Below are 14,255 nucleotides of genomic sequence, written 5' to 3' on the forward strand. Positions count from 1 at the left end.
ATGAATTCATGCAGAGATTATGCTGAAAAACGCTGTGAAAATAAACCATATGTTCCAAGTGCAGAAGTTGAGTTGGACTCTTCTATCCAGTGGCCTTAACAGAAAGGGTAATAGCCAAGAACCCACGGATAAAACTCTGTAAGCACGAACTGTTTAAAGCCTCATTGGGCCGAGTTTTACAATACAATAGAAAGTCTTAAATAACACAAACAGTTCAGCAGCACTGAGTGGGATAATCGGGAGATGTATTGGGCCCGCTTAAACATTAAAGCATTTTCTCACGGAAAGAGCAAATATTAAATTCACTCTCTGTTAATGATGCACAGAAACGGTCAAATCACAGGCAGTTTCAGTAGTGAATTTTGTGCAAAGTGCAAAATTCAAACACGAGTGCCAAGCACTTTGTTGCAGTTTGTTTCAAAAATATCAATATTTTGATACATATCCACTTTGGTCTCTCTAAACGCGCTCTCTTCTCTTGACACATGCTGCTCCGTGTCCCTGTCTGTAAACAATATCGAGAGGTTAGTAACTGAACTCCTTTCAATATCACTGACTCGATTACTTAAATACGAAAGCCGTGTAAAGTGCTGTCGATTGACGTGTTGTCCTTTTTTCCGATTAAATCTCTCAAATTATCATATGTGATCTCTTATTATTGACTTCTAAACTGATAAGGGAAAAACGTCAAAAACACACAAGATATCTTAAACTGTTACTGTTCAATGTTGTGCTTAACGGTAGTGTAATGCAATATTGAAAATTCAGGGTTCTATAATGAATAGAATCAATTTTGATAATTCAAGATGTTTCAGGGAGTAGGTCAACGCATACACACACACAGAGCGCTATGATAAAGCATGCAAAATGCCATATGTGTGTCGATTAAAAAATGTTATATGCGAAATAAACGCTGAAAAAAAATGCTTTTGATATGCTATAAATGGTAATGTATTAGCTATCTACCACTAACAAGTAGGCTAATATGCAAAGATGTGCTATTCAAAAATTTGCTTGTTAGTTATTAAAAAAAAAACTGATGTCAACGTTGGCTCTGGTGCATTAATAATAATATTAAGATTTTTTTAAATCACAGAATATTAAAAATAGTATCGAATGTTGATATTTTTTGAAGGGATCATCTTAAAGTTGTAAATTCCAGCATCGTGACAACACTACAGTTATTGTGAAGATTATTATATCCATTAGCAATATGGGTGATTATATTGCATGTATATTTTACATTTCAAAAAGTTCAGGAATGAAACTCTTTAAAAACAGCTATTTTTTCCAGTATCTTATTGAAAGCATATTTAGTTTTTATAATTCAGCTTTCGCCAATCATTAATGAATAAATGCTTTAAGTTTAGGGAATAAAAAGATTTTTTAATATTGTTTGTTAACTCTTTTTTACTAACATGTACACTCTAAAAAAAAAATTACGTAAAAAAACGGTAAAACGTACTGGCATTTACATTCTCACACTCTCACAGCTGAGCTGGGATTTACCGTTAATCCAGTCAGACTCAGGCAGGTCCAGAGCAGAGGGCGTGCAGAGGAGTGGGACTGCTGGGACGTCACTTCCCGCGCACGGCAGTTTAGAAAAATACGGACAAAGAACTGTAAATGAACAGATAGCATGTTTACTGACGAGGAAAACGCGTAAAAATGTAAAAAATCATTAGGTAAATGCTTGTTTGAATTACATTTAACCACTTACAGTTCAGTTTTACCTGAATGTAAAAAGTCTGATCTTATTAACAATGTTAAACGTAATTCACTGTTGTACTGTCCATGGCCGGTTCAGACAAGACAACAATCATTTGAAATAACGATAAAAAGGTAATAAAGCAGTCTTTTAACTAAAATATTGTGATATGTTTTATTAACTGTACTTAACAGGAAGAACTACGTCCTGGTGTTCATCAAACGCAGTCTGAGCTGCGATTCCCTTCCCATAATTCAATTCAAAAACGTATATAAACGGAAAAACACCCGTAATACGTGTAGTACGGAAAAAATCTGTAAAAATATACAGTCATTTTACTGTTATGGTACAGATTTTTTTTTACAGTGTAGAAATGACAATTAATCTTAGCAAGAAACATCCTAATACATAGTTACTAAATTGGAACTGAATTGACAGTAACAATTTACAGTCTTACAACTTTTTAGCCAAACATTCTACTCGCTATAACTGCAAAGATTACATGACACTGAAATCAGGATTAAAATATTTTTAAATTGTCCAGTGTGTGATTTAATGAAATATTCAGTTTTCCTTTTGTAATTGTGGTAATAGTATTGACAGTTTACAGTTTAAACATTTGAAATTTAAAATATTGCTTAATTATTATTATTATTATTATTATTATTATTATTATTTATATTTTTGATTGCGCAATGATATATGATGGGAAAATAACTCACTAATTCGGACATCAAGAATTTTTGGTAATTTAATCTTTGAATAAATAAATAAATATTCAAAGTAAATAAATAATTAAAATAAATAATCAAAAATGTAACAATGTAACAATTTTTTAAAGCTGAAAAAAGGATGGCTTTGGTCACTAAATGTACGTGCAACTATAGAATCACCCATATAGTTCATGGAGAGCAACATGTTTTTGTGGAGTTTACTTGCAAAACTTGGCAAACATCACTTAAGCAAGCAAACACTGAGATAAATATAGTCTGCAATACAAATAATAGTTGTAAAATAAAAGTTAGTTAGCTTTTATTAAAATGACAGAACATTTAAAAAGATAAATACATTACTTTTAAAATGCTATAAGTTATTTTACTACATTGTTGTCTCTCTCTCTATATATATATATAAATTAAACTAATGCATTAAACTGTTAATGCAGCGAAGTGTAAGGACATTTAAATAAGATAAGTTTAATGTGAGGTAAACTTCATCATTTACTGTTAACCTTAAAGTATTTTAGTATCAACTTAGCTAGGTATTTAAAGCCATCGAAACAGTACATAACGTTGCACAGCATACGTGAGGTCCAAAAAAAGATTAATAAATTTACCCTGCACAAACTTAGGCCCCGTTTACACTGTCAGGTCTTGATACAGAATTCTGATTTGTTGCCTATATCAGATTTTTTTGTCTGTCCATTTACACGTTCTTTTAATTGTGACCCATATCCAATTCATGTCTTTACACTTGCCGTACAATTTACGATGCATGCATAAACGTGGTTTCTAGCATCTGTGCCACACTAGCCATGATGGAAGAAACCGTCTTGTTTATAGCTCTGCGAAATATGCGAAGCGTAGTATAAGTAGTGAATGGTTGAGTCTAGATTTACCTCCACTCAGTTTACGTAATGGCATGGCCCTGATGTGTGTGTGTAGTTGAATATGTAGCCTTTGCCTGTGTGCGCACTGGTGTTGTTGGAGAGAATAAAGTTGTTCTATGTGTAGCCCGCAGTGAGTGTATTAATAGCGATAAAAAGCTAAAGTTACAACACGAAGTTCGGCCAACTTTAAAATGATTTTGAGGCGGAGGAGGTGGGAAAGGGCCGTCATCGCAGCTTTCGATTATGGTTAATATGCTGTATGATGTTCTCCGCCATTCAGAGGAATGTGTGGGTACGAGAGAGATCTCAGGTCTGGTGGGAGCAAATTGTGGCGACTGACCACTTTCCTCCATGTTTCCTCTGTTGTTGTTGTTGTTTACTGCGTCGGAATCTCCACACACGCTTTTCCTTCTACATCATTAAACCGCGGAGAAGCACCACATTGTCACAAGTTTAATGATGATCAGAACAGAACGCCTCAATAAATCCGATCTGCCTGTGTACATGACAGTCGTATTGTCACAAATCCGTTTTATATCTGATTTATTTCCACATATGAAGGAGACCTGAAACCGATCACTGAATATCTGAATGCATGCGTTTTTTTTCTGTTTACACGGTCATAGAACAGATCCGATCTGTGTCACATATGAGCAAAAAATCGGAATTGGGTCTCATTTAACTGGCAGTGTAAATGGAGCCTTAAACGTAACTTTAACGGTACACAAGCAAGAAGTGCTAAAAGTTAACTGATTTTGTATGTCTGTTTGACAATTTGACATTTGACTCTGTGCGAGTGGGCGTAACTGCCATAACTTGATTTTCAAGACAGCCTCGCCGCAGCCAATCACCAGCGTTTGATCCGGGCACGTTAAGGATGCAGGTTTTCTAGCTCACTGACGTTGACAAGATTATACCCTTGGGTATCGAAATTTGGTACCAAACGAAAATTATTTTTTCGATACTCGATAGTATCGAGACGATTCGGTCGGTGCTTAAAAAGTATTGAACTCGATACCCAGCCCTACCTTTAGAACGTTATAACATCACTAAAAGCAGCATCGAAGCAGTCTCCTTTCAGTCAATCCACCTTATCACGGATATTGTCAGCCTGATCTGGTGTATTAATCAACTATTGTGGGTTCTGGAACTATTGTTATTTTACATTTAATGTGCCTCAAAATTTCAGTGTGTAGCCAATGTTTCCAGTGTCTTTTCAATTTTTAGCTTTTGAAGAGAGTTTTTAAGACTTAATGAAAACTAATGTTTTATTTCTTTATTTCAGACTTAATTGAAGAGAATGAGGGGAGTAAAGAGGAGGAACATCATGACAAAATTGAGGAAAAAAGTAAATTACAGACTGATGGTATTTTGAAAAGGGGAGACAGGAATTGTTTCACCTGCACTCAGTGTGGAAAGAGTTTTGGAAGACAAAGCAGTCTTAAAATTCACATGAGGATCCACACTGGAGAGAAACCATTCACATGCACCAAGTGTGGGAAGACTTTCAGCCAAATATCATCCCTTAATCAACACATGAGGATCCACACTGGAGAGAAACCATTCACATGCACCCAGTGTGGGAAGACTTTCAGACAAATAACAGCCCTTAGCAAACACAAAAAAATCCACACTGGAGAGAAATCTTTCACATGCACTCAGTGTGGGAAGAGTTTCAGCCAATCATCATCCCTTAATAGTCACATGAGGATCCACACTGGAGAGAAACCATTCACATGCACTCAGTGTGGGAAGAGTTTCAGCACATCATCATCCCTTAATCTACACAAGATGATTCACACTGGAGAGAAACCATTCACATGCACTCTGTGTGGGAAGAGTTTCATCCAATCATCATCCTTTAATCTACACATGAGGATTCACACTGGAGAGAAACCCTTCACATGCACCCATTGTGGGAAGAGTTTCATCCGCTCATTATCCCTTGATCTACACATGATGATCCACACTGGAGAGAAACCCTTCACATGCACCCAGTGTGGGAAGAGTTTCAGCCAATCATCACACCTTAATCAACACATGATGATCCACACTGGAGAGAAACCCTTCACATGCACCCAGTGTGGGAAGAGTTTCAGCCAATCATCACACCTTAATCAACACATGATGATCCACACTGGAGAGAAACCCTTCACCTGCACTCTGTGTGGGAAGAGTTTCAGCCAATCATCATACCTTAATCTACACATGATGAACCACACTGGAGAGAAACCATTCACATGCACTCAGTGTGGGAAGCGTTTCAGCAAATCGTCATCCCTTAATCTACACATGAGGATCCACACTGGAGAGAAACCTTTCACATGCACTCAGTGTGGGAAGAGTTTCAGCCAATCATCACACCTAAAAAAACACATGAGAATCCACACTGGAGAGAAACCATTCACATGCATCCAGTGTGGTAAGAGTTTTAACTGCTCATCATCCCTTAATCAACACATGAGAATCCACACTGGAGAGAAATCATTCACATGCACTCACTGTGGGAAGAGTTTCAACCAACCATCAAACCTTAATCACCACATGAAGATCCACACTGGAGAGAAACCATTCACATGCACTCAGTGTGGGAAGAGTTTCAGCATATCATCATCCCTTAATCTACACATGAGGATCCACACTGGAGAGAAACCTTTCACATGCACTCAGTGTGGGAAGAGTTTCAGCCAATCATCACACCTTAAAAAACACATGAGAATCCACACTGGAGAGAAATCATTCACATGCACTCACTGTGGGAAGAGTTTCAACCAACCATCAAACCTTAATCACCACATGAGGATCCACACTGGAGAGAAACCATTCACATGCACTCAGTGTGGGAAGAGTTTCAGCATATCATCATCCCTTAATCTACACATGAGGGTCCACACTGGAGAGAAACCATTCACATGCACTCTGTGTGGGAATAGTTTCAGCCAATCAACAAGCCTTAATGAACACATGAAGATCCACACCGGAGAGAAACCATTCACTTGCACTCAGTGTGGGAAGAGTTTCATCCGCTCGTCATCCCTTAATATACACATGAGGATCCACACTGGAGAGAAACCATTCAAATGCACTCAGTGTGGGAGAAGTTTTAGCAAATCATCATCCCTTAATCTTCACATGATGAGCCACACTGGAGAGAATTGATTCACCTGCTCCTAAGCCATGGTCACACTGGACTTTTCTCCCCATAGACTTCCATTTATATGCACGGGAATGCGTCAGACCGGAAACGCAAGTTCTTGCATCAAGTTTCGCAGTTCACTACCTTGCAAAGTTCAAGCCTGGTGAACTCTGACCTGCGAAATCGCATCACTTGACTGTGTCAGACCAATCGAAGATCAAAACATGACCTCGCTGGACCAAAATGTAAAATATGGACCAATCGCTCACTTTTTTTTAAATGTCTAATCATCTTGTTTGATCCTGCCCCTTTTCGCAGAGCTGTACAACAGAATTTTGCATGCTCAAACTCTAGTGTGACCGCAGATTCAGTGTGGGATGAGTTTCACCAACTCCTCAGACCTTAAACACATGAAGATCCACACTGCTGTGAAAGAGTATATGTGCTTGAGTGTGAAAAGATTTATTACAGCTCCAAAATTGAAACTGCACAAGACAATTCACACTGGAGAGACCGTACAAGTGTTCACACTGTGACAAGAGGTTTATTCAGTTAACACATCTGAAAACACAGAAGAGGATTCCCACTGGAGAGAAACTGTACAGATCTGATCAGTGTCTACAGAGTTTCGCTCATTCGGCGCAGCTTAAGAAACACATGGACAAAAAGTTGCCCACATGACATAAATGCAGCAAAACATTTTCACATGTGCAAAGGATGTTTTATGTCTGAATAATTTTTGAAAAGGCTGAGTGATGGTATACTGTTTTCCAACACTCCTACATTGCAGTAGGTGGGGTTGTAAATGTGTTGCGTTCCTCGCGTTTACCGTAAACACGATGGCGGCTGAGAGAAGAACAGTTTCATAAACATCTGGCAAACAGCACGTCTGCGGCTTAAAATCTCTTTGAAATTTATTGTACAGGTGCGGATACATTTGTACTCCACTCTCTAGTGTATTCATGTAGCTAGTGTTGTTTTAGATGATGTTCTTTGTCTGAATCCCTGAATGAGAAACAAATCACTGTGAAGACACCGCACATCAAAGAAGGTGGAGCTCCAGGATGGTTAGTTTGCAGTATACCAGGGCCTCAAGTTAAGGAAGCCCATTCAATTGTCCTGTGTTACATCTTTTATTAGTAACATTTCTTTACTTTTAGGTTCAAGATTCTTTCTAGTTTACTACATTTACTTTTTTTAGTAGAATATAAACTGGATGAATATTTTATTATTTAGGCAGAGCGACAGGTATTAGGTTTTACAATATTAATACACTGTGATGATCCCAAGACTCCAGATTGGAGTATGTGGTAAATCCTGATTGGATGCCTGCATTACTCCTCAATAGGTATATAAAAGTTGTTGTGTTTGCTACCCCAGGACGCTGTGGCTACTCAGGAGTCCTCATGTCAAGACCTGCCATCTCATTGACTCTTTAACCTTATGGTATAGTTTTGCATTACTTTTATCATGTAGTTAAAGTGTTGTGATCATATCCTAATTTTTTATCTTCATTATTATCCCTAGACATTTGTTGGTTGCTTTGATTGATTGTTCTATGAGTTACATTTTGTAATAAATAATTAGCATTCAGGCTATTTTGTTGGCTCATCTCTCTTTTATGTTGCGACTCAAACGAGCGGGTTATAACACTTTGCAAAATGTGTCCGGTTGTATCCGAGATCTTGTCCTTTCAGTCATGACCATAGGTAAGAGTAGGAACCTAGATTGAGCGGTAAATTGAGAACATTGCCTTTCGCCTCAGCTCCTTCACCACAACAGACAATCACATCAACTGCATTACTGCTGCCGCTGCACAGATCCATCTGTTAATCTCACATTCTATTACTTGTGAAAAAAACGCAGATACTTGAACTCAATTTGGGGTAAGGACTCTCCTTCAAACTGGAGATGGCCACCTTTTTCCAGTCAAGCACCATGGTTTCTGACTTAGAGGTGCTGTTTCTCTCCCTGCCATGTCACACTCAGCAGCAAACCGTCCCACTGCAGGCTGAAGGTCCATGTCTATGAAGCCAAAAGAACAATGTTATCTGCAAATGGCAAAGACAGTCCTAGCCTGCACCTAAAATTCTGTCAGTAAAATTCAGAGAGATCAGCCGCAAAAATAACACATTTACAAAATAAAATGAATAAATAGATGGATGGATAGACATTGTGGGGGTGGGGGGGTAGGATGGCTTGTTCAACTATAAATCAAGATGGAGCTGTCTCAAGAGGGATGGACCAGTGCACGAGATTGAAGGCATAATAATGAAATAAATGCTTAGGAAGCCCCAACCCTTTTTTTTATCATCTGGCTGATGCAATGTACTCCTATGCAACCTAGGGTGCTTATTGTTCAAGAGAAATTAAATGACAAAGTAATCAAACTGTTTTAAATATTGTAAAGAAATTTTTACAGGGATTTCCTGAAGTAGAGAAGTAACTTAAGGAAGGCAATTTATTTTGAGTATGATAGTTTGTTATTTTGAGTACCTCAGAGCAGTGGTTCTCTATTCTGGTGCTTGTGCAAAATGAGTTGACAACCGTCCCGAATTAATTTTAGCTCTTCTTACTAATCTTTGAATCACACCTGAGAAACCACAAAAGCAGAGATTTGGCTTATCTTTAACTGCTTCAGATCAATTTGCACCAGATCAGCAAGAGACAACATTTCTATGAGTTTCCTTCGCTGACTGGCCTCGACGAAACACGGCGTTCTTGATTGGTTGGTGACTCGGCTTCATTGACGTCCTTGGGATTCTCTCGCTTGTGAGTGGAAGTTGTCCTGGGTTACCAGGGTGACAGACTCTACTAAGAGTCGGTTTGCAGAAGTTTTTTGCGGTTTCATCGATTTCTAAACTTTAAGAGGTGCATGGACAATTGTTTGTGACCCGATTGCGTGCAGTGTCCGAAAGCAAGGCGAGAGGGGGCAGAGAGCAGCAGTGACCATGAGCAAGCTAATGCGAAAAGCAAAGTTTTACTCTTGCGTAAGGTTTTTAAGTGATCTGGTTTGGCCCATCCCAATGGCGCTGTCTTCCAATGAGCAGTTGCCATGGATGGCAGGCTCACGCCCCGTACCATTATGCTCAGTGTAAGTCATTAACAGACTGCTTGGTAATTTCATGTGGTAAAATATCTTGTAAGTTTGTTACAATCTTACATCAAATGTTACAAGACAACTAATGTTTCTGATACTAGTTCTTCATTTACACCAATGTATTGCAAATAAATTGCAATACATTGCTCTCATCTACAATTATTAGTTAGCCAATCAGATTAATCCAAACTCACCATAAGAAGCTTAGCAAAAAGTCACTCCCTTATCTTCGTTTTCCGAAGAACGCTCTTGACAGGACTGCTCCAGCTTCTTCACCAGCTTCTAAAATTCAACATCTCTCTACAACCCATCAACAATTCCATTACCGTCATCTGACTACGACAAACCAACAACAACAGCAGCAGCAATACAACAACAGCGGAAATAACAAAACAGCAGCATCAAAACTATTCTCACATCATCAACAGCAACATGGACAGGAATGAAATCTCAGCTCTCCCAGAAACACCAGCCCCGGCTTAACAACACCAAGCTCAGCCTGGAAGCCGACTCAATACCGAGGCTCCAATAAGAGGCCAAAGGCCTATCCGCTCTACTTCAGCAAGGACCCAACGACGCATGCAATCTCCATCTCCTGTCACTCCAAATCGCCACCCACCTTCTCCATATGCCTCCGCAAGATCATCATCCCTCACTTTCTCACTTGGCCTCCAGCTCCACATTTCAGTGAAAACTCCAGCCCTACTCTTCCAGCCATCCCTTCCACCCTTAACCCTCCTCAATTCTCTCTCCCTTCCTACCTCCCTCACTCTTCAGCCCAGCTTATTTCTGCCCAGTCCTTCCTCTCTTTACTTATTTTCCCTCTTCCAGTATCCCCACCTTTTTCTCCTCTACATCCGTTCACCAAGCACGCCACCTCCATTACTAACCCTCCCCAACATTCTACTCTTCCTACTCACATTTCTTTCGCACTGCCACCTTCACCCTAACCACAGCCACGCCCCGTCCCATTCCGCATTGTGATGGCCAGTGTGGTGGCCACACATTAAGAGCGCATTATACACATTCATTTAAGATTGTTTATTGGTTAAGTTAAATTGAGTTATTGTTTATACATTTCGTTTCTTTCATATTTGGTTTAGATAAGACACATACACGTTTCTGTTTCTCGAAATTTTTCTTTATTGTTCACAGTACATTAATTACTATTTTGGGTGCACACAAAATTAGTTATCTCTACTGTGTGTTTTGTTAATTTAGTTTTCTTAGAGTTTAAGTAACTGTGCTGCAGTCCCGATGAGGAATGGAGTTCCCGGGTGTGGTCTGACATACTAAAGGGCCGTCATGCCGCCAATTGCCATCTTTTGGTTCCGCCTGCCGATACCATTGGCTTAATGGCTTGGAGGGAGAGCTGATGTTTAGTTTAAGTTTATTAATGATTTGCAATATTTGTTTCTTCAGATTTATGTTTAGTTTTGCTTTTTATTTTGAATTTTTTTACTATTGTTTATATTTGTAATTAGATATTTAGCTTAGTTTTTTGTTGTAAATTGTCTGTTTTTGTCTCCCCCTTCTTGTTTATTGTGGACTAGTCCCTCTTGTATAAATGGGCTCTTGTCATTTCGAGGAGTTCTGTTTTTGGTTTAGACATGGTTTGTTTGGTTTGAACTCAGTTTTGTTTATTTGTTTAGTTTATTGATTTTTCAATTGTTTCATTTATTTCTTTTTTGAACTTTTGTAAAAAACTTTTTTTGGACTTTATTAAAAATAATTATTTTGAAAATCTTCTTTTTGTATGCCCCTTACTACGTGCTGACTCGGTCCCTCACACGCATAATGCTCCAGTACTGGAACCACCCCCGATCTCCAACGGCGTCAAGAACCTCATCCTATCAGGTGCTGACATCGACCTTTCTACACTCCTTTCACCCATAGCACCTCCCTCGGCAGAACGACAGGTGGATTGTGGCGAATTCATTGTTACACTTAAATCAACCGCTAGCTCCCAACCCTTCAACTTTCATTAGCTGAATTTCATATAGCATATGCACGTTATACAGAAAACATCTGTTCAGTCTTTCCCCATAGGAGGCCATCCCCTATAGGGGAACACATTGTTACAGGTACCACGTACCATTTTCTGCAAAATGCGCTATTTGCGTTACTCAGTGGAATCCGTGTCTCTACTGGGGGGCCATGGATACTGATCTTCACAACAGAGTTTTCAAAGAATACCGTATTCTTTCCTGCGTGGTCTGCCATTCAAATCTGCACACGACCACTTCCTGTCCCTTCATAATTACCTCCTCCGACAAAGAACTACAAACCCCAAGGTCCACCAGCTATGTACCCCGCCCCTCTACCTCTGCTATCCCCGCTCTATTTCCTCCTCCCTCTTCTCAAAACCCTCCCTCCTCTCTGTCTTGCAATAACTTTAATATAGCAAGATGCTTTACAAGAAACAAACTGGATAGAACATGCAATGGACGATTTGAAAAAGATGTGGCAAGGGGTTATTATTTATAATAGTGGTGATGGTAAATCTGGAAGAGGTGTCGCTTTTTTAATAAGGAAAGATGTTTTTAACTTTAAAAGAATTAGGAATAATTAGGGTTGGTATCGTTTTTTTTTTTTTTCGATACCGGTGCTAAATCGAAACTTTTAAAACGATACCGCTGCCAAAAACGGTGCCTGAACCTATACTTTTTAGCCACAAAACTAAGGTGGATGATTCTAAAAAAATCTATTTGACAAAATCTTTTAAAAAATAATTTTAATAGAACAATATAATTTAAGTTTAAAGTAAACATCAATTCATATTTTATATATTTGAATTACATTAATATATTTCCTTTGATCATTTGTTGGTTAGCATGAATTTAAGTTCTGTTTCATTCCTCCTGACCGCCAGAGACGCTGTTTACACAGTGGATAATCGCAGCGGCAGCTGGATAGGCCAAGGAACAATATACCAACAAAGTCACATGGTGATGCGAATTGAGCTGAGGTATATAATCCACTACAGCTCTGCGCCCTGCCTCTTTTTGCTTCACGCCTTTGGATTTTGGTCGTTGAACTATTTTTGTCGTCGAGTGCAGCTCTTTGGTAGGAGCAGCGAGTTTTTCTCGTCCTCCTGAGCTGTGACGATTTTTTAACGTCTTCGGACTAGGGTTGGTCTTTGTGCAATTACTGATCTAGGATTGTTCACTCTATTATATTGTGAACTGCGGGTAAGTTTTTCTTCATTATCTTACATTCGGCTGTAATATATAAGTGTCAATTGCCTCGTGGTACTATCCAGGGGTGAGACGCTGTATTTTTTGTAAGCATCTGAGTTATAAGCATATATCTCACGGTACTATCCGGAGATTGGACACAGTGACACTCACTTTTATGTCCGAGGTAATCATCTCATGGTACTATCCGGAGGTTTTACAGCAAACTGCGTTTAGTGTTTATGTGACAATTACCTCACGGTGCTATCCGGAGGCTACTTTTTCTACCGCTACTAATACTCAGAGTGTGTGTGTTTTTTTTCTTCTTCTCTCTTTCATGGCTGTTATTGGGCATACGCTCCGCTCTGTCCAGCAGTCCTAACCGTGGACGATTATCAATATATTTTTGCTAGAGTTCATTTTTCTTGTTTTCTGTTTCTCTCGGTGCATCCAGAGATCCAAATTTCGATCGACGGTTAGGGTGATTTTTCGCGTGTTATATCGTTAACGTTAGCCAACGGTACTAGTCATGGTATTTGGTTGGTCAGTTCGACGCCTTCTCATGGCTAGTCATGCTATTTCCACAGCTTTCCCGATGACTTGCAATCTCTGTCTTAACGAGCTTCTCCCAGATGACGGACACGATATCTTCCCATCCTGTCTCGGCGTTCAACACCTGAAAGACATGCTAACTGATCTGTGCCCGCATTGTAGTTTACTGCCCCTGTCAGAGAGACAGATGCGTTTGGCTGGGCTGAGCCACAATCAGGATGCTGTTGTGTTACCAGCGGGTCTAGCGTTGCCGAAAGAGGGGAAAAAACGTTGCGCTTTGGTGGCTTCTGGAGCTCCTCGTCGTAAGAAACCTAGCCTAAACAGTAGTCACACACCCTGTATACCTGTTACAAAATCTTCAGCGGATTCAGTATCTGACATCTCTGCTGCTTGGCCCTTTGCTGAGAAAGCTCATTCTCATTCCTCTAGCAAGAAACCACCAGTTGCCTCTTTAGGTGGCCACAGTCCCCTCTTCGACGTTATGTCGACATGTGATTCTGACTCTCATCTCAGGAGCAATGTCAGGCTGACATTCCTGAGCCTGATGACCAACTAGTAAGACATACTGGGACTGTTGGATCCGAGAATGGCTCTCATCATTCTTCTGACAATGCCCCACACAAAGATGATGATGCATTGGAAGTCCTTAGGATGGCAGTGGCCTTGATGATGGCCCTGCTCATCCTGTTCAATCTAATGTGTTTTTCCGCAGACCTCTATCTGTGGATACATTTGTTATGCCAGCATGCAAGGATTTCATTGCAGAATTTTCAAATGCTCTTAAGGGGGCAGGCATGGCCAAAAGACAATCCAAGACTGCTCGCACTCTGGCCTCTATGGCTCAGGCAAAGTCTATTGGTGTGAGGAATGTCCCTGAAGTTGAACAGCCAGTTGCGGCGCTTGTAGTGTCACCAGATGAAGCAATGAGGGGAAATGTCCGATGCCCTAGCGGTCAGTGTGGCCTACAGATTCCC

The 14,255-nt window shown here is 39.7% G+C and overlaps 1 protein-coding gene across 1 annotated transcript in view; it reads left to right on the plus strand.

Annotated features, from left to right (window-relative positions):
- LOC130222020 (gastrula zinc finger protein XlCGF57.1-like) overlaps positions 1-14,255 on the plus strand; it is a 752,525-nt gene that overhangs the window by 175,361 nt on the left and 562,909 nt on the right. The window contains exon 2 of the mRNA XM_056454623.1: positions 4,603-6,408. Within this exon, the coding sequence (XP_056310598.1) occupies positions 4,603-6,408 (1,806 nt within the window). The remainder of the gene's footprint in view (positions 1-4,602; positions 6,409-14,255) is intronic.

This window comes from Danio aesculapii, chromosome 4 (genome assembly GCF_903798145.1).
Source record: "Danio aesculapii chromosome 4, fDanAes4.1, whole genome shotgun sequence".
Classification (NCBI taxonomy): domain Eukaryota; kingdom Metazoa; phylum Chordata; class Actinopteri; order Cypriniformes; family Danionidae; genus Danio; species Danio aesculapii.